Raw genomic sequence first — 22548 nt, forward strand, 5'->3', positions numbered from 1 at the left:
TATCCATAGCAACTAGAAACCAACGCAAAAATCAGCCACTATTTAACCACACTCCCCTGAGAAACTATCAACATAACAGTTTCTAGCAACATATTCAGACACAGTGCCACTTAATGCTTAAGAGCTCAAATGAGGTACATCAAGCAATGAACTTGGTGGGTTTATTTTGAAATTCTACCACACATTCAATCTACTTATTGAAGTCATAGGTGTTTGACAACCCAGCACTCATGCACAGTTCCATACTTCAGGCTCCTCCAGACCAGAACACTTCAGCTAGAGAAAGACTCAAAGAAAGGTAAAGCTCAAAAAATTGCCAGCAAAGAAATTCTGGGGTGATTGTTCTTTGCTTTTTCTTTATTGTAGAAAGCATCCAAACTGAATTCTGCTTTGGATAAAAGGGCTCAGTGAACAGCAGGGAAAAAAACCCAAAAAAATTATTTGCACCTCATTATCATAGAGGTACACCATTAACAATGTTTGAGAAAGGCTTTTCCCCCAGTTTCTTTACCCTTTTTCAATATATATTTTTTTTAACTTTAACTTTTTTGTGTTTACTTGCATAACTTGTCAAGCTCACATTCTTCAGAATTTCTTGTGAAGACTAGAAGAATAAAATTACTACAAAAAGCATCTATTTAAGAGAGGGGCCTCCCTTATGAGAGTTTGCCACCATTGCACAGAAAATGGAGCCTCATTAAAAGCACCAATCTTCTCCTTCCGTAACACTACTTACATGCAGGGAAACTGCATTGTCTCATTTCCCAAACAGACGAACTGAAGAGTAAAGAAGTGGGAGGAATGAGCAGAGCACCTTCTCAAGGGGCAGCTGAACAAAATTGTTGCACTATGGCATACAGAGGAAAGTAAAGTTCACTTTCCCCACCAAGTAAAGTGGAAAGCATGAGAGAAAATGCTAATTTATCTCACCTACGGCACACTACCTACAGACAGCATACTGGGACTTCAGAAATCCACACAACATTCACCCAGAATAGAATGCAAAGCCCTATCTTATGACTGATATGTACTTCATAGCTTTTATTATTTTCCATTTAACAAAAAAAAGGTCTAAGAATCTGATTTGCATTCTTTATCAGCTTCACTCCCACAGGTGAAATTATCTCTAAATTCCTTTGATCTGTAGTATGATCTTAAATTCCTTTCATCTGTAGTATGATCTGTTCCACTCCACCGTCTTCAAATTACACCTTGCCAAATCTCTAAAGGCAAAAGAATTGCCCAAGTACAGCAATCCAGAAAATGGTATTCAACTTTTCAAATATTGTTTTGAGGTTGAAATTACTCTGTTTTTCATTTTTACCACGACACAGCAACATTTGTGAGTGATGTTTTTCGTAATTTAGTTGATTACCAGTAAATTCTGTGAGTGAGTCACTAAAAAACACCATGTGGGTCAAAAGCTTTTATGACACACCTTTTGTGAACAGCCTCTCTATATAACATTCACACATTGATCCCATTGCCTTCTGATCGTTGGTTTCACAGATTAGCACTACCAGTTAGCTAAATGCTGTGCTTGAGTTAAAGGCTAAACATGAAGGTAACTTGAAAGTGTTTCAGCAACTTGTAAAGGGAAGCATCTTACTGATGTTCAAACAGTGTTCCTGCATTTTAGTCAAACCCCTCCACCTTTTTAAAGAATTCTATTTGAAGTCAAACATGAAAAGACATTTTTCCACTTTCATTGTTCATAGCCTGAGGAAAGGACAAGATCAGAAGAAAATGTTATCATCTGGTCTTTTATCATTTACAGTTCTGAACTTATTTACCACTTTTTGCAATTAAAGATATATTAGAAAGACTGTCCGTCATAACTGGAAATGGCTTATTTCTGACATCTGAACAAACCTCACTGCACTCTTCCAGCTGCTTGTAGCCCAACATACCCTTTCAATTCCTTTTCTCTCACAACGGCAACATTCAGGAATTGAGTAATTTCTAGTTCAGTTCTTATGTTAAAACTGATCAGCGTTTTAATGGGAATAGAGAAAAGTAGATAAGAAGTTTCTGATTGAGGAACAATTTTATCATACTGAAATGTTTAAGAAACAAGAAAAACAGAATGATGTTATATACTCCAGTTGCAGGCCAAAGCTTTATGCCACCACACCTCTAATTCTGGGAATGCATTAAGGGTAACACAACTATACCTGTTTGCACTACACTATCCCAAACACAAGAACTCATGTATCAGGACAGAGCTGTGTTTCGGGCAAAGAAAACTCAGCAAAGACTTGAAATTGCTAGGCTGTAAGTAAATTATGTGCAATACAGGCTCTCAGAGAGTAATGCAAGGCTGATGTTGTCCACTAGTGAAACATACACCTAAGTAGCACATCTAAGATACAGAAATTGAGACACCACCTGCCTTGTTTTACTGCCCTACAACATGAAGTCTGAGAATATCTGCATTTGTTGGTTTGTACAAAACAGAGAAAATAAAAAGACTCATCTGTTCAATACGGAAATAAACTAAGAGCAATAAACCTGACAACAGAAAGTCCCTTGTGGTTTACATATGGAAGTTAGAGAATTTAATTTCTGCCCTTAAGAAACAACCAATACACCTACGAACAAAGGAATTCCACAGACAATTTTCAACCTCTCTGACAAGGATGCTAACCATACCAATACTTGGAAGAATCAGGAGCATTTTGACTTCCTAACTTTACACAATGGCCTTCATTAAGGACCACCAAGTGGCAATCACGTTACTTTTCAGCCTCATTTTTGGTGACAGAATGCCAGGAGTACTGATATCCCCACAGGATTGCCTCACATTCTGCTTACATCTTGTGAAGTGGTTTACACAGCTTACACACAAAGCTATGTAAACCACTTAAATGGCTATCAGCAGTACAACAGTGTATAAAAGATTTATGGAGAAAAATTTTTAAAAATACATTATTTTTAAGAAACAGGAACCATACAAGATCTATGAATCAAAAATGCATATTTCTTATAACAATACAATTCTTAAAGAATGTAGAGCAATACCTGTTGCTGTCTTTGCCGCCTCAGTTGGGCAACCTGAGACATCATGATTTGACGGTCCAGTAACTCCATTCTCTGCTGCCTCTGGATGTCAACTGTTGCTCCCATTCCCACTCGAACTTCATTCGTTGGTTCCGCAGATGAGAAGACTGGTTCAAGAGTCCAAGAAAATAGCTTTGCTACCCATCTGGGTACACAAAGAATTCTATGAACTTTTAAGATACTGCTATTGTAGCAAATCCCAGAAATCTAAAATAAAAAAATGAAATGGTAAAAACCCCTCAAAATCAAAAAACTCAAATACACCAAATTTACTTTGAATTTGGCTGCAGGTAACAGTTGGTCTTACTGGGTTTTAAAGCACTTTTACTGTATTTACTCACAGTTCTCAGTCAAGAACCAGAGAATGAACAGGGGATTTCTTTACTTCCCCACAACTACAAACTATTGCTTTTTTAAATCTGTGTAGTGCATTGCCTGTGACTCATAAAGTTGCTTGGGGTTTTTTACTTATTTCAGAATTTGAGCCCAAGCCAAGTGACCTTTTCCAAAACTGGTCAAAATTCAAATAAAATTTTAATTTCTAGTAAAAGAGCTGGTCAGGGTATGCTGCATGCTGACCTGAGAAGATTAAGACTGCTCTTGAGGATGCTGAAGCACTGTAAACACTCCTTCAAAAAAACCCAAACCCACTTACGGCTTTTGTCCCCACCACCCAAGTCTCTCCTTAAGTAAAAATAAAAGGAAACCAGTGGAATTGAAGTTAAAGCTTAGACTATGCACAGACTTATTCCAAAAGAAGCCCATCTGCCTTAGAGGAGGAAAAAAAATTTAAAAAACAATTTATTAAAAACTGTGATACTGAAAAAGCCAGTTTTTGTGAGGTCTTTTCCCCCATCTATTAGTAAAAAAAAACATTCCCTGTGTTTGCCTTAGGGCTTGATTTCATTTCAGATTCAGCAGGAGAAACAGAAATCCATGTGCCCCATAAATGGATTTACAGTCATCACTCAGCCATTATTTTGAATGCCATTGTGAAGCTGCAGCACTTGACCCCAAAGCGGTCCTTTCTGCATTGTGCTTTATGCCACATTTCAGCATTCGTGACTTTATTGTCTGTTATGCCACAAGAATTATGCTGTGACAGCACAGTGAAATGAACAGGAAGAGATCTGAATCTCAAAAAATCTGTAAACATACCCCAAAAATTCAATTATGCTAGAAGCAATGTAGGAACTCTGCATCTGCATTTATTTATTTGGAGCTATTTGTTGTGTCTCACTGACATTTGTAGAAACAAACTAAATGTACTGCTGAGTATACAAAGGGAGACAGTATAGGAAAAAGCAACATTCTTTGGGAGGAGGAATATTTTTCAGATTATTAATAAGGTTATTGTTAAATATCCAGTGAGGTAGTGAGACTTTTAGCAAAAACACATTCTGCTTTGGGGAACACTGATTTTTGTTTTATTCTACTTTTCTCTTATGACTGCTCTCAGAGTTGGATCTAACACCACACACAGGCTGCCATTCCAAAATAAGAAAGAACAGTTCTAAACGACTCTTAACCTCTTCAGTCTTTCAATCGTGCTACGAGTAAAGAGATAAATGGTACAAAGGCCATAATCACATCAGAGTGAAGGCTGCCTTTAACAAAAAATTTCTGTATTCAAAGGAAGGTCCTAACTGGACAGGCCATGGAAACAGAAGCTTCTTCATGACCTCATATAGTCTGTCCTCAGCTCTAGTGAAACTGTTCCAGATGACTGTAAACTCATGAGTAAAACCTGCACACATCAACTGGAAACTAAGATATAGCTATAATTGCCAAAGAATAAGAGGAGGAAAATTCATACCACTTCTGCAATTCCCCTGCTTTTGGTATGCAGTACATGAGGTATTTGCCTAGCAAGAAGGTCGCTCAGAGGCTAATGCCCTGTAGGTCACTCAGAAGCCCTGTAATGCCCTGAAGGTCACTCATAAGCTAATGGTCCTGAGGGAGTTATGTAGATAGGCTCCTCACTCAAGAAAACAGTACTAGATTGTACAGTAACCGAGAAAGCAGTTTTTTGGGGAGCGAGCATTACTGAACCAGGTTGCAAATATTACATATACATTTGATGATTAGAAATAGAAATACATAGAAATCTGATGATTTCTTTCATGCAAAATTCACAAGCAGAATCAGAACCTACAAATTATCTTTTTTTCACCTTGTTAGGTGTAGGTGTAGGTATCATTAGGCTATGGAGCCCAGGCCCCCTCTTTTGTTCCAGGGATTCTGCACACGTTATTGTACAGGTGTTAACTAGGCAGGAAACGAAGTTCCACTCAAAATCCTTTGTCCAATATCACACCAGCACTCCCTCACTTCTTTCAGATGTCCCTCCTAGATATTGATCTCTGCTCTCTCTTACCACTTTTGAAAATGTCTAATGTTTTAAAAATTCTTGAACGAGTTCAAAAAGTCACAAGAACTAAACAAAGCAAGTGGTGATAGGAAAATCTACAGTTCCCTGAATGTATGACAAACCTTGACACGTGTCTGAACATATTAACCACAAACAGAATCATTCTTTTATTAACTCAAGATAGAAAACAGAGCAATGAGATAACAGCAGCATGTCTTTGGTATCAGTACTTTGAAACTTGTTTGTCTCAGAAGGGAAGGCATACTGCAAGCACCAACTAGTAGCTGCATCAGTAAAAGCATTCTTGTATTTTTCTTAGTAGAGATGGCTAGTCATAGAATCATTTAGGTTGGAAAAGACCTTTAAGAGCATCGAGACCAATCGTTAATCCAGTACTGCCAAGTCCACCATGTCCTTAAGTCCCACATCTACATATCTTATAAACACCTATAGGGATGGTGACTCAACCCCTTTCTGCCCTGGGCAGCCTGTTCCAGTGCTTGACAAACCTTTTGGTGAGTAATTTTTCCTAATATTCAATCTAAACCCTTCCTGGCACAACTTAAAGGACATTTCCATTTGTCTTACTCGGAAAAAAAGATTGACCTCCTCACCTCATTACAACCTCCTTTTAGGTAGTTGTAGAGAGCAAGTCATTCCAGAGCATTTAATCAGAATAAAAGGCTTTATAAGGCTTAAAGTTTATGGACACTGCTAAAATGAAGAGCTATTATATGGAAGTATAAGAAACTTTAAAATGCTGTGGTCAGTTATAACAAATTTTCAATAAGTTTCACCTAGTATGGACAAAATAGCTATTTGCGTATTTCAAATAGAGCCAGAATGGAGACTTTTGCAGTTAAAATAGGTCTTGTGATTCAGTCTGGCTCAGTGTCATACTCTCATCTTAATGTCAAGTATTTCCAAAGAGCTTCCTCTTTAGCTGGTTCATATGCAGAACTTGATAGATATCATTTTAAAATACACAAGCTTTGAGAAAGTATAAAGCAACTTTTTACACCATTTTTGTTACTGACATTGAGTAAATTTCTAGTGTTTAAGAAAGCAAAGCAACACTGCTTATTCAATGAACAGAAGATGATCTTATTATATCCCAACCTGAGCACTGTACCTCAGATAAAAGGGCTACTTCCCCCAAACAGAGGAGCCTCCACTGTATTTTAGCCTCCAAAAGTCACCACAAAAAGACGTTGTGGTTATGTTCGCACCGTTAGAATGCAGTTTTTGGCTGGCAACATAAGGTGCATCATAGATGTTTTCTGTTAGTCACAGCATCATCCACCATATTGTATGTGGCACAGTGCTAAGGAGCTTCCTTCCTCCAGAAGAAATGGAGCATGCTGGAAGCTCTCTGGAACACTGCAGAAGAGAAGTGTGCTTATATATTTTCAGTTTCTTAACACCTTGGCTTACTACCAGTTCTTCGCATGAAGCTCCCTAACCTCCTCCTGCCCGTGTAAAAAGCCCAACTTCCCCTCCCCTTCCCTCATGTCTTTCCAAAGTTGTACATTTTTAAGAAAAAGGAAGTAGCTGTAGTTTCTCTGTTACATTAGGTAAACCAAACATGGAAACTCTTCAGCTTTATGTGGCCAAGACACATATGCTCCACTACTAGCTGGAGTAGTATAGAAAATTTAACTATTTAAATTCACTGTACTTGATTAACACCAAAAAAGGAATTCAAACAGAAAAAAGTAGGCAGATTGGCATAGAAAATGATGTTAAAAATTACTTTGCCTAACAGGACTTGATAGCAAATATTAAATTATTTTGTTCTAAAAAATTTAAATATATTCATCAATTGTACTCAAGACCTGGCTATTTTCATATACCAACAAATGAAAAGCAAACAGTTTTCATAAGGTGAAATGACATTATTTTAACCTATTTTACCTGCTTAATCCTTAGTATGTTGTGAATTCGGTAGAACTAGAGTCAAACCATGGGCTGATGTTTGTGTCAAGATTCTGTATTTATCTTCATTAGAGAAAGCATTTATCAAACCAAGAAGGATTGTGTGAAACCTACCCAACAGAAGTATTTTCAACTTCTGTTACATTTGTAACAGATTGTTCTGTTTGAGTTTCCTTTTTGGAAATTGTTACAAATACTATAAGCAGCCCTTTGCAATAGATACCTTGAGAGAAAAATAAGATTATAATGATACTGAAATATTTATCTTCAATTTTGTTTCCAGTTGATTGGTCTCATAAATTTTCCAGACACCTTGAAACGTTTTTCTTCAGAGCTCATCAATGCTTCAATTGGTCAGATGGAATCTTATCAGCTAAAAAACATTGTGTATGTGCAAGCATGACTGTACTGCCATTTCAGCACAGCATAGCTATTCTTAACTTGTACTTGTGTCCTAAGCATAGGTTCCCTTGGTCTCTGCCTGCATTCTGTAGATGATCATTATCATATTGTTAACTAAATCTCTTTAATTAAAATACCAGGATTTGATTAATCTGACGCAGCATAGATATGTGTAATTTAAAAGCCTACTTATGAGCTGATAGTTTAAAGCTGGTTTCATAGTAAACAGAGAGCAATGGGCACTCTTAGGATGTAACTTATCCTATGGCAGATGTCAGCAAAGTACTCACACAGCTGAACTACTCTCATGGATTCCCTCTCTGAAAAATGAGAACATTGCTGCCAAAAAAGCAAACGTTGATAGAACAATCTAATTCCTAATGAACCAGTTGGTATAGTTAACCAAATAGACTATATTTTGGACACGGAAACTCCTCCTCAGATCTACAAGAGAAATTTAGAAGTGAAATGCAAACTGAAAACTAATATCTGTTTTTCTACAGGATCTTAGAAAACATAGATATGAAAGAGAAACTATCTTATGACATGTTATTACCTTTTCCCATCCTTTCTCACTACTTTCTCCTTCTTCCAGAGCTGGCAATACCTGCATCTCCCTCCTCCCCAGACAATTACAACCCCGCTTACACACCAACATCCCCTGCATTCCAGACGAATCAGCCACTGTTTTCTCAGATGTTTTAACTGATGTAGGAATAAGTACTGGTAGCTTAGTCAGTTGTCATGTGTTTAGATCTTGATGTATACAAGGTGCTCCTGCCACAGGGGGCATAAAGTCAAAAAAATCAGTAGACTGTAGTGACACCATCTCAGACTAAGTCAGTCACTCAGCTGAACACTGAGCATTGTCCACACGCCCATATTTCACGTTAGTTTTGGGCAGGATTCAAGGTGTGTTAATGTACATGTGGATATCTGCATCTGTCCTGAAGTTAGCAGACAGACAGATAATGTTTCTTTTTCATTTTCTAACCTTTGTTCTTCTATTGCTTTTCCATCTCTTATTTCAGGCTATGCATTTCACAAGCTATGCATTGCTGAGGTTGCATCTGAATTACTGAACTCAGTTTGGCACACCCTGGCAGAGGCGCCAGGGATTTGCTGGAGCAAGTTCAGGGCAGGGCCACAAAGATGATCAAAGGACTGGAGCATCTTTCACATGAGAAGAGGCTGAAAAAAATGGGACTGTTTAGCCTGGAGAAGAGAAGGCCCAGAAGGATTTTATCAAAGTAAAGAAATACCTGAACGGAAACGAAGAGGACAAAACCAGGCTTTTCTCAGGGGTGCCCAGTGAAAGGTGCAGAGGCAATGGGCACCAACCAAAACTGGGAAGCTCCCTCTGAAGATCAGGAAACACTTTTTCACTGCAAGGCTCATTGAACACTAGCACAGGTTGTCCAGGGTGTGGTAGAGTCTCTGTCCTTGGAAATACTCAAAAGTCACCAGAACATGATCCTGGGGCAAGCTGCTCTGAGTGGCCCTGCCTGAGCAGGGAGGCTGGACCAGCTGCTACCCTCAGTGATTCTTTCTGAATACTTGCTCTTTGGTAGGTAATCCTATCAGGAAAGGGGAATCACACCAGTTACATACAAAATACATGGCTTTACTTAGGTAAGTACTTCAGCACAGGCAGAATTTTTAATAAGTGAGTAGTCTCACTGATATTAGCACTCCTACAGATATTTGTACTGTAGCACCAATGTCAGATATTCAGAAATTAACTAGATCCAACATTTAACTAACATTTACCTGAATCCACTTATAATCACAGTTAAAGAGTTCAAGAAGTATCATACTTTGTCTAAAGACCTACATGAGACTAAAGATGGATGACTGAAGGACATGATGTCCTTCATGGATATCATGCACAGCAGGACATGAATGTGGAAGTAACTACATACATTAACAGGCTCTGACCAAAGATTCTCTTTGAGAAAGCATATATTTAATACTAATTTTAAGCATGTAGAAGGGATGATATTTCAAATGTGAATACTCTGGGGCAAAATAATTGTTTCTGCATTCCCTTCAAAACATTTTTTAAAACAACAAAGAATTCAGCATGAATTATTCAAAATCCCTTAAGAAAGATGTGAAAGAGGAAGAGCAAAAAGAAGAAAATCAATGATTCCTAGGTCTGATCACGTATTGACTACATAATGCTATTTTTAAGACAAGAACTAAAACAATGAAAGGCCGGCTAAATTATTTTGCTCCCCAGCTGAATCCCATTTTATACTATAAATACCAATCCTAAAGGACATGAATTCACTACACAAAAACACCTCACCTGAGTGAATAACAAACAGAAAGAATGGATAAAGTTCTTAACACATAAAACTCAAAAGTGCAATGCAAGTACACTCGGGAGCATTCAATAACAGACATCTGTTGTTTATGTAAAAATAAGTTAGCCACTTCAAAATTATGAATAATAACTAATGCACTCAAAAAAGCAGAACTGAAATGAAAACCACATACTCAACACTGTCTGAACCTTCTTTCTTAACCTTAAGCTGTTAAAGTACAAGTCCTAAATTACAAATTCTCTGTATTTTCCAATATCTATGTATAAAAAGCACAACTTTTCATACAATCTGAGAAAAGTAAATTCCAGTGTAGCACAATAGCAATGCAGAAAATTGTTGCATTCAGCTTAGCAAAATCTGCAAGTCAAGCAGGGTTTTAGAAACTTTTCAATTTCAATTTCTTAAGGTTTGAACTGAACTCTACACAAATCCAAGGCAATTCACAGGTCACTTGGTGTGTTCCAAATTTCAAACTTCATGCAGTGCAGGTCATCTTGCAAACAAATAAAAGAAACAACACTAGATAAGAAGAAAAGCTACAACACTAAAACCACAGAAAGAGCCTGAAAGATACCTTCCCCCTATAAAATACAGCTCTAATCTACCCAGTTAGCAAAACCCATGGCATGTGATCTGTCTGATGACAACATTATTTTAGAAAGTCTCAGTGGGACATGTCTTCTGCTGGTTACCAACCTGAGCTTACTTCTTTAGGCAGGTCTGCTGTAGCTATGACTGAGTGAGCCTTGACATGCCTCTCAAATTTCAATCCTACAGGAGAGTATAGCAAGGATAAATGAAAAGTGGGAATCCAAGAAATTTTAAAGGCTGAACAAAAAGGGAGAGAAGATGCACATGTCCAATGAAATATGAATACCAGTTCCTAAGGTGTTTTAATTATTTTAAAGGAAAAAAGAAGTGAAGAAACTGTTTCAGGCCTTCACTAAACTGAGTGATATGCACTACATGGAAGAACTTCTGTAATCAGCTACTGAAAGAATTTTGGGCATCTCTAATATGTTTCCTAATTTTATGACATAAGCCCCAAAAACTTTTATCCTAAGAAACTTATCTGATCTGTATGCACCAGGCATCATATATTCCTGGCAAAAGAAATCACAAGAAACTAGATTAGCCTTATCAATCATAAGAATAACATTACAGACTACTGATTGCATTAGATTTGTGAATTTCTTCACAGAATTACTTCTTAAATTCTGTCTTCCTTATAAATAAGAATAACTTATTTAAACAGCATGTTTTACACAACATACCAGCAAGTAACATAAAAAAAGAACAATAACATTGTCCAGTTTCATGTGGAGAGTAAAGAAACTGCTTTTATTAGGGTATTGCTGTGCTGTGATCAAACTTAGATCTAGCAAGATATACCTTATCACAAAGACAGGCACAGCAGACCTTTTGTATTCCAATAATAAAACACAAGCCACAATTTCTTCAACTGAGTACAATTCACCTCCAAAACTACAAATAATCTAAAACTCCCTATCACCAGGCACATTATATCAATGCCTATCTGCACACATAGACTCATACAGGCATTTCTGCAATGATGGCATCACTCAAAACCACTGAAAACAAGAACTCAAGGCAGTAAAATTCCAAGTAGCTCTACACCCTGCCTGGAATTCACAAGAAAGTCAACTGATATTTGCAAGGGTGTCACTGGAAAGTCAGATCCCATTTGGTCATGTTCAAATATTCTGAGAATTTAAATAAACCTAAACCAGGAACACAGTGAAGACAAAGTGGAAACTAACAACAATTCAGAAATTGTGCTGGCACCATCCATTTTAATGTTCCACATAAGCAGAACTGCAACAAAAGCTAAATTGCAGAGCAGCATTATAATACACTCATAGGAGTGCCTAAGTGATCTCCAGTGCTAAAAATACAGTGAAGTGTCTAACAGGCAATGAACTAGTGACTAAATATCACACCTATCTGACTTGGTGTTAAGCGAATTTATTCATCCTTTATGTATAAACACATGAAAATTTGAGTCCACAAAGACTAAGCTAGTAAGCTAGAAAAATGTCAAGAGTAGTACGAATTACATAACATAGGTTGCCAGAATGACTCAACATTAATTTGACAGCCTATTTATTTCAATCTATCCATGTATGTGTAATTGTACATATACATATGTTATCAACCAACTACTCTTGCAGTGCTAAAAGGCACCTTTATAGTGTTCCATATCCTTCTTCAGATTATTTCATATACTGTGAAACTTTATTCCTTTATCAAGTTTTCTCAAAAGGTGCCAGATTATCATTTCTAACAGAGGAGAAAAAGAGAGTTCTTAATCACAGAAGTGCGGCAGATATGCTATGGCAAAAAATAGCTGAAATTCCTAACATGAATTTCTTTTCAAATTGCAGCGCTTATTACAAAGCAGTGGAGTGCAGCTCTCTGCTTGCTGCAGAAAAAAATTGAGACTGAAAACACACCATCATTGATGATGACTTAATTTATGCTGACTGAAGCAATATGAAAACTTGAAATTATTTTTTTAGCCTTCCTGTGATACAGAGCTAGCTCAATTTAATTCTATAGATTTACACCTAAGCAAAACATACTGTCAACCTGAAATTAAAAAACCCCACTAATTTATAAAAAATATTACTATGAAAGTTGAGAAAGTTTCATTATATAGAAGAATAAAACTTTACATTAAAAGGGAATTAAAATAAGAACTGCATAATATATTACAAAAAAATGAGCTGTCTGTATAATCAAGTATACACAGAGCTTCTGTCATCAGGGAAGAGGGAGTTAAAATGCCTTTCCATTTCTTTCCTTTCCTTCCCTCTCTAATGAACACCTGTTTGAAAGGAAGGGCTATTAAAAGAGCCAGCGGAGTAACAGGAAGGGTAGTGCGTTTGGAGGAAGTCACAGATCCTTAGGTGGGCACAGAGGCTTGGGCTGATTTCCAGGAGAGATAGATTCTGGTTTGTCAGTTGCACTGCTCTCATTAGTATTTACAGCAAGATCAAATAATGAACAGACGTCACTATTTGCTGGTCTGGCACTCCTGCTAATAGCAGTTGCAATTACCCTGCAAACTCACAGAGTATTTTGCAGCAGCCAATGCAAATGGTAAGAGACCAAAGAATTGAGTTGTAGCAGCATTTCACTCTGAGCTCCACTCAAATTCAAATTAGTAGGTTCTATACAGCAATGGCATAATTTGAGTTCCTAAGACTCCATCAATTTAATAATGAGCTCCCTTGGAAGTGGTGGAACTTTCAATGTTTGAAAGGGTTACAGCCTTTTGGGCCAAGAAATCACAGTCTGAGCTTCTAATTTTTAAGTCTGTAAAATTTTAAAAGAAGCTTACCAGTATCTAAAAGATACAGATCTGAAAGATTTAGCACAATCTGTTTCAGCACTAAGTGCCGTAGTACTCAGAAGAGAATCAGAAAGGAAGAGGACTGATCACACCTCCTTTATCTAACTGATGTGAGAAACATGGTTTTGTACCCTTGCTGCCGTTGTCATTGTGAGAAACAGCTATACTACAGATCTCCTAGGAGAACAGCAAAACATGAAAAATCCTCACAGCAAAGTTATTAAAACCTGAGTTTTGGAATCAAAGCTTGAGGCTTGCTGAAAATGTAAAAAAAAACCCCAAACCAACCCATGGTACACATTTCTACCATTTCTTTAATAATCTCATTTATAGTTGTGGGTGTACAGCTATAACCATGGCAACAAAATTAACTTCAAGCAGAGAGCAGTGGCACCCTGAAAATATTAACCACCAATTTTGTCATCTGTCTGTTTATCACCAGCTAGTAAGTGCTTTAGACATTTAAAAGTTGAAGAGGAATACTTTCTACTTACCAACACAAAATGCTACTTAGTAATTTTTATTCCTTTTGAGTCCAATTATACTGTACTGATCACAATATAATGGAGTGTTTTAAGCAACACATGATTTTTATAAGAGTAAGACTTACCAATCCACTTAAGGCTAAAATCCAGATGTAGGAACCAGAGGTTAAGAGCTAGAAGACAAGAGCAGGGATTTAATTTTTTATTTTACAAAGCTGTTGCCATATGAACTACTAAGCTGCAATTTGATATAGGCTATGAATTCATCATGACAATGGGAGACGTCAGACATTTACCTCTGTTAAAATTCAGTTTAACATAAAAACCAAAAAACGTATTCCAGAAGCAACAAAGTGGAAAAAACACAGGGATCCAACAATTGTTCTCCTTCTGCAGAACAATACATTTTATTTTCATATAGCTTACTAAGTATAACAGGATGTCAGTTATAGGCTGCACAGAAAAACAAGTCTGAAAGACAGACTGAAGCAAAGGAAATGACTCAGCAGCAGCAGGAGAAGAGTTCCAAGCAGGCAGGCACTGCAAGTGAAGCTCTCAGACACACAGCCACAGACAGATTAAGCACAAGCATCAAAATTAAAGAAATAAAGTTCTCACCCAGTGACATATTTGCTGACATGAAATCACAGAAATAAACCGGAGTGAACTTTTAAAAAAATCCTGATAAGCCAACATGGCAGCCCATTGTTTCTAGCAAAGTATGTGACTAATCACCTGGAGAAGGTTATTACCAACTGGAAAAATGGACTGAAAATTAGATGATACTGTTTACTGAAATGTTTCTGCATGATGCTGACTGAATCATGAGAACACCTTCCCTCCAGAGCCCTGATTATGGAAAGAATGACTTGAGATAAGGGCAGAGTTTACAAATGAGGAGGAGGCAAATGAGTCTTCCCACAGCCTAAGTGATGGCAGCAGCCATTCTGTGCACAGCAGGGAGAGATCCCACAGAGATACGGGGTTAGTGACAGCACTGATCTGCACTGGAGGTGCTGTGTGTATGAAAGCAAAAGGTGAAAGACACAATGGAAAAGAGGCCACAAAAAATCATGGCTTTCCCAAAGACTGTAGTAACTGTAAGTGGAATTGATGGGTTCAGAATAGAGGAAACAAGATTTCTGAAAGATCAAGAAAATAAGGTGTTGGAGCAGAAAGTGAAGGAAACCAAAGGGTGAACAGGAAAGGGGATGGATGAAATGTTCATGTGGAGCACAAGTCAATATTCTGAAACTGATCATTTATTCTAAAATACTCTCTATCACATTTCATTCACATAACTATGGTGTTTTCCCCATTGCTAGTGCCGGAGCTACTGTTGATTCCCTGGAATGTATAAAAGTGAGCCTAATTTCTCATAATTTTGCATGTCTCCTATTTCATAATTCAGGTTGTGACACAAGTGCCCATTCATTTCTAGGTTGCTAGGTTTGGCGGGGGGGGGGGGTTAATTTTTTTTTTTAACAATTACTGGCTTTCCATACCAAGTAGCTACATTTTTCCTGTCATATTTCACAGAACACTACATGATATTGCTGTGTTCTATGTTACACTATTTTAAATTACCTGTCACATGGTAATGCATGATATACAAGTAAGATTAATTTATATAAAAGTGAAATTCAGCTAAAACCTTGTTTATTTACTAACAGTCTTACCATAAAAAAAAAATACTGTATTCTACAGCTTTGCTTGAACTCTAATAGACAAGGGAATAATAAACAAATTCAGGAAAATAAGTAAACTAGAGAGTTGAAAGACCTATATGCCTTACATCAGGTTCCATTTTAATCTCTTTTCATCTAATTCATTTTACTGACCAAAAAAACCCTGAAGAATTGTCTATTATATTTTCCCATGTAAGACAACGTTAAGAACAGATCACTTGCTCACCACTTCAGCATATTAGAAACACATGTTTCTCTATGTTTTAGCTAATGGGATAGTTATTAGCAAAATGTACGTTGAATCATGCATGTGAAAGCACCAAAATTCCTAGACAAACATACAGAAACACTAACTACTACATTATTAGTTTATTAAAAGATGAACAAGCAAGTACATACCATACCTGTAAACCCAGTATGTAGACCAGAGACTTGTTTGTGATAGAAAAGTGGCCCAACACTTGTGTCACCTGCACTCTTGGAATGGAGGAATAAAATGGAACAAACAGCGCAAACACAGGAGCCAAGCTGCAAAAAGAAAGATATAGATGGTTGTAAGAATGATACAAGCAAGAGTAGTGTCAAACTATCAAAAGAAGTTAATTCTAAGTACATAATAAACAAAATGTTACACCACCTTGCAAATAAAGGTCTTCCTTGGGAAGAAACAACTAGATAACTTGTGGCATTCAAGGTAATAGAATCATCAGCAAATAAGAACAAGTGACAAAAAGTATTTTATTTCTAAATGTTTAGGACTGCAGACAGAAGAGAAGGCAGCATACTTCATCTAAGAGCAGACTCTTTCTACAAAATACAGCACACAACATGAACAGCAGTAATCTCCTGCATCAGAACAAAACTTCTTTGATTCAAATGGACAAATGGTAAGTATTTTCCCTTTCCAAAAAGGTTAAGGGAACCACTTCACTTATGAAGCTAAGATCTTGTTATTTACCCAGACTTAAGGTGTTAGACGATTGCCAATAGAGTGCAATATCTAAGATGGGTATACTCAGAGTTTGATTTAACTTCCCTTTGCCAGTGACTTCCATGGCCCTACAAATAAAACTTCCTTTAGGGTCCTTATCTTAATCACAACACAAGATGTCTATTAAATTTTTAAACCACCATTGGGAGGAGTTTCACAGAATTTAATACTTCAAGCACTTTTTACAATAACCAGATCACTAGACTGATCTTGTGAACATAAGCTAGTGCATTTCATTCAGACACCCAGAAACAAAGCCCATTTTGCTCACCATAAAACATCCAGAAAACTAAACCATGTCTTAAAGAACATGGGAGAGGCCATAGAAGAGCCAAGGCTAAAGGCATGGATATGGGAGATTCTAGGAGAAAAATACTTCCTAGGATGGAGAAGGTGAATTTAAAAAGGTCACTTCAGATAGACACAATTTGCTGCACTGGAGGAGCTGTGGAGGCTGCAGGCAGAGGAAGCCAACAGCAGCATGGGATGCTGCACGGGGTGATTTTTCACTGATTATCAAAACTTTCAAGAGTTGCAGTTACCACAGGCCTTTACATGAAAGGGATCTTTCTGTAGCCAGTGGGAATTCTGCAAACAGCCCAGACCAGGACCTAAATAACTTGAACTGTTCACACAAAAATACACTTCCCTTCTCAAGAAACTACTGATAGCAGTAATCTATGTGAATGATGGACTGAATATTAAAACTTACATTTCCTGAATAACTGCCAAATGCAACACCCACAGCCATGAAAGAAAAAAAAAAAGCCTTCAAAATATTATTTTTATTTATTTAATGAGCTAAAGAGCATTTTGCTATCATTTTGTTTGTTATATTTGAAGTTCAGCTTACTGAAAAGCTTCCAAAGACTTAAATACAGTTTAATTACAGAAACATTTTTAGTGCCATCCATTTGACACATAGTCAGTTGCACCTGAATGCACACAGAATGCTAACTCAGAAACTAATGAAAATTTTTTGATTTTGCATATAGTCCTTCTTGCACAAACAAAACACACCTGTAGAAACACAGACAACATGTTCTTGAAATAAATTGAAATTATTTAAATTGTAAGAGTCAAAAGGCTGTAAGAAAGCAACATATAAAAATCATTCTTCATCTGAAGTTATTCCATTGTAGACAACATTCACTGAATAAATCAGGTTTTAGAAGTGAAGAGAGAAGAAAAAGAAAAAATATCTTTTCTCTTCTAAGAGAAGTATTTTTAAATTATTTCTGTCTACTCTGACAAAATTAACTGAGAGAACACTACAGCTATGCCATGCTTTTCAGGTTTTACTGATCCTGTGATAAACAGTGACTCAGACACAGAGATTTAATATGGAAGAGTGCACTCAATCGTAAGATGGGAAAGTACAAAAAGGAATTTCCCAAGACTACAAGTGCATTAAAAAAGAGAGAATGCTGAAAGGTTCCCTAAATGTTAGTATTCATCATTTATGTCAACAGAGACCACAAAAAGCATCATCCCAGTCCAGAGAAGTAATCAATGTAATTCAAGTCCAGTGTCTGACACTGCTCAGTACCCAACAACCTTGAGGAGGTAGAGGAAACCTAGTGATGGGCCTTTTCTCCTAAAACACTAAGTTCATAGGCACCAAGGAGATATGCCTCTAAAGGCATCTGTGTTAGTTTTTTAGACTAAGTTCACACATAATATAAATATTAGATACCGTTCAGGTATCTTTATTTAGTACGTGAAAACTAGTGCCCTTCAAAATACTGTGTGAAATAGGCAACTCCACTGAGTGAAAATTTATTGTGATTAATTTTAAACGTTGATCCTCAACTTCATATAATTTTGTACTTTGAAAATTTTCCTTAATATTTTCTGTTGCCTTCAGAATTTTCAGTAGTTTACTTAAGCCTTATGTTAGAATATCTATATTGGAATGCTGCTTATCTACAGCAGGTCTGTCAGAGAAGTTATCCACATAATAATACTAGAATGTAGCTGACATATTAAAGGACAACATTAAAGGATGGTTAAGGAAAATGTGGACCCATTAATGAAAAAAGGGACCCAGTGACAATGGACAAGAAAAAAGCCAGGGCACTCAATGTCTTTTTTTGGATCAGTTTTCACTGGTTAGTGTTGTCCTCAGGCCTTGCAGCTTCCTGTGGGACTGGAGCAACACCCGATGTAAAGGAAGATATTTCTGAGGCTCTTGAGCCCAACTGATCATAGAGGAGCCAAAAGGACCAGACAGGATGTACTTCAGGGCTCTGAGGGAGGTTGCCAATGCTACATCACTGAAACATCATGGGGATTAGGGCAGGTTCCTGATTACTGGATAAATGCAAATGTCACACCCATCTTCAAGGAGGGCAAGAAGAGGATTCAGGTAGCTACAAGCTTCATCTCTATCCCTGGGAAAGTTACAGAGCAAATCTCCTAGAAGCCATTGCCAGCTACATGATGGACAAGGCAGCTTCTAATATCCCATATGGATTTACTAAGAGTGACTCTGGTGTTGTGAATAAGGAAGGGGAAGATGGCAAATGTTTTACACTCTGACTTTAGGATGGCCTTTGACTTGGTTTCCTCTTCAGCCCTTAAAGAAAAACAGTACTTATGTACTGCAAAAGTAGACTTGAGGGAATCTGGCTGCACTGCTGGACTCTAAGGGTTCTGATCAGCAGCACCATCTTTACTGGCAACCAGTAACTGGCAGCCTCCCTCAGGGTTCCACACTGGCATGAATGCTATTTATTGTCTTTATGTAACAACCTGGATGATGGGACAGTGCACTCCTAACAAGCTAGAGTGTGAAATCAAACTGGAGGGAGCAGTCAATACTTTGAAGAGCAGGACTGCATTGAGTTATTCCTTGATGGGCTGGAGAAATGGGCTGACAGGAACCTTAAGAGGTTCAACAGAAGTAACTGGAGATGGAGCGTTCCATCTGGGTTGGAATAACCTCATGCAATGGCACAGACTGGCTAGAAAACAGTTCTACAAACATGGAGCTGGAGAATCCTTTGAATGTTAGTCAGCAGTTTATCCTTGCAGGAAATGCCAATCCAAACAGGGCAGTATTATCAATGTGTTATCATCAGGCCAAGAGAAGTGATTGCTCAGCACTTCTGAGCCTAAACCTGAATCATTGTGTCCACTTTTGGGCTTCATGCTTCAAGAAAGGTATTAATACACTGGAGAAAGTCCAGATGGGGGTAATGATGGTCTAGCTATTGTACCAGGCTGCCCAGAGCTACAATCTTCATCCTCAGAGACACAAGGCTGGACACACAGCCCAAAATAGCCCATTCTTGTTAGATACATTTTGAACCCAGGGTTGAACTAGATGACTGCCAGAGGTCCTGTCAAACCTAAGCTACTCTACTGTAATTAAAGCCTTGTTCCTGCAGGTCATAAACACTGGAGGAATTTCTGCTCCTGTATTTCACTAGAGAGGTACATCCACATACTGTAAATTAAGGGACTGGTTCTTAACTCTTTTAGTGATGCTAATCAGGTGTTTTGTAGTATGTATCAGATTCAACACCTACAAGTGGAAAACCTTCTTATTGAAGCACTACTTAAATATTTTCCTTCACTTCTCTCTTAGCCTCTTGTTTTTGCTTTCCCTCTTATCTCTTTTAATCTCCTTTCCCGTAATCTACTTTCTCTCTTTTTTGCAGAGACCTTTGCCCCAGCCCTTTGTTCATTTTACTATGAGAATATCAGGAACATCCTTTCAAGCACCATGATTAACTTTTACTAGAAATCTGAGATGTCTGTGTGCAGAAGAAGGGCTATAGACACAAGCACATGCTGACTCTAAACTGAGTTTTTGCCCACTTCATATTTAGGAAGTTAAATTCAGTCATGTGGGTTAGAAAATAAAACTTTCAAACAAACCAGAAACTTTAAAACCTGAAAACTGAATTCTAGAATTTGAATACTCTACATGGATACCATGGCCATCCCAAAGATGTACTGTAGTAGCAGTCTCCAAAATAATTATATCCTCATTTTGAAGAGCATGTTAAATTTCAACATTTGTAGTGACACAGAAACACAGGGACTAGATGGGGAGATTCCACATTACATGAACTGATGAGATTGGTTTTGTATAGAGAAAAGAGCTCATGATATGTAGAACAATATCCTTGAAAAAAATAAATCAGAGATGTAAAAATTACTGCCAGAGAAGAAAAAATCAGAGGCAAGTACTTCTTATAAGAGAAATGCACTACTTAAAGTCTAAAATGGTAACTATTAAATGTAAATTAAAATAAAACATTAGCACTAGCAAATATATGCACAAAAAAGAGTAAAAAATGGTTCTAAAATGCATGAACAAAGGGTTAAAAAGCTAAATAAAAGTAGCTTCTGCAAAAATATTTGCTGTTGTCAATAGAAGTTCTGTGGGATTAAGTTTGCAGAAATAACTTGCTATTTTATACAGAGTGACTCACTGTACTTAGTAACTGCGGTGCTGTGTTTTTCTGCATTCAAGTTCTTCAAAAAACTATTAAACTGACAAATTCACAACCACGGTTTTTTTTTGGGATTAAAAATATCGGTTATAAAAACAGCTGCAGATAATACAGACATGTAAACAGTGAGCTTGCAATTCAAGTTACGATATTACTTCAGTGATCTGCATTCCTACAGTCTGTCCAAACACTGCCATATTAGATTTAAGGTGCCAGCCTTTATTTTGAACATGCTAAATATTCACAATAACATTCCTTAAAATTAAGTAACTCTGTGGAATGTGACCACCCTTGATGGTTGTGTTCCTCTCCCTGCTGAAGCCCAGGACTTAAAGGACCCACCTATTGCACCCAACACTTTCACTACACTTGAGCAGGACACCCCACTGCCTGAGGTCTCTCAATAGCAGCAAAAGCATTAGGCTTTGTTACCCAATACTCACTATCTAACTGCCAGTATTTCACAGGAAAGCAGCAAGAATACAGAGAAAAAGTAAAAACCCAAGATAAAACTTGAGGTTGTGCATCTGAAGGTGAAAAGAAAGGTCCCTCCTGTCCATGGATATCTCCACAGAATCATTGCAACTTGGAGTTCATTAAAATATGAGACCACAAACAAACCAGCACTTTACAATCCCCTCATGAAGGCATATGTCAGACACCTATTCTAAAACAAGCTTTAGTTTTTAATGCCAAAACTACCCGACAATATATTCTGTAAACAGCTCGGTTCCATGTTACTTGCCTTGCCTGCCAAAAGCAAAACAGTAAATGTTTGCAAATACATGGCAAACCCAAATGTGTACCACGCTTTCTGACACACAACATTTTTTCATTTAAATATTCAAATCCTGGAACAGTCAAATGGATATTGGAGCAACGGCAGCTGCATAAGAACAGAAAACAAACAGCAAGAAGGATAAACAGTGAGTGAAAGAATGCAACCTGTACCATTTAGTTCAAGCAATTAACATCACATCATGCTAGGCTGGATTGGTAGCTACTGCACCAGTGTGACTCAAAGGGTACAATCTAGTACTTAGATTGTATCTTGATCAAAGGAAGGCAATATTTTATCAGATCAGAGCAGGAAACACATACTGGTATTATTTTATAATGGTAACGCTATTTTGAAGCAAACATTTCCTATAATAAGAAGCTCTGGTACTAATGTCAGCCCTTGAGCAAAGACGTGTCTGCGTATCTGAAAATTTCCCATTTCTACAGCATACTTTAGAGGCTGAACAGGGAACCACACTGTGGTATTACTTTGCGTATATATGAAGCAAGTTCCCTGTGCAATTTCCCTTTAAACAGTCCTTAATTCTCATTACTTCATTTAAAGAGATTTTACTCTCTAATGAAGCTGAATAATTAAAAAATTATTCAAAAAGGAGAAAGGAAAAAATCCTGAATAAGACTGGTAAGTTCTGCCAAACACTTT

The 22548-nt window shown here is 37.3% G+C and overlaps 1 protein-coding gene across 1 annotated transcript in view; it reads right to left on the reverse strand.

The window, feature by feature from the left end:
* Nucleotides 1-22548, reverse strand: part of UBAC2 (UBA domain containing 2) — an 87823-nt gene that overhangs the window by 14353 nt on the left and 50922 nt on the right. The window contains exons 5-7 of the mRNA XM_085057250.1: nt 16052-16175; nt 14085-14132; nt 3022-3267 (exon numbers count right to left, since the gene is read on the reverse strand). Coding sequence (XP_084913376.1) covers nt 3022-3267; nt 14085-14132; nt 16052-16175 — 418 coding nt within the window. The remainder of the gene's footprint in view (nt 1-3021; nt 3268-14084; nt 14133-16051; nt 16176-22548) is intronic.

Source organism: Lichenostomus cassidix, chromosome 1 (assembly GCF_008360975.1).
Source record: "Lichenostomus cassidix isolate B80296 chromosome 1, HeHo_3.0, whole genome shotgun sequence".
Lineage (NCBI taxonomy): Eukaryota > Metazoa > Chordata > Aves > Passeriformes > Meliphagidae > Lichenostomus > Lichenostomus cassidix.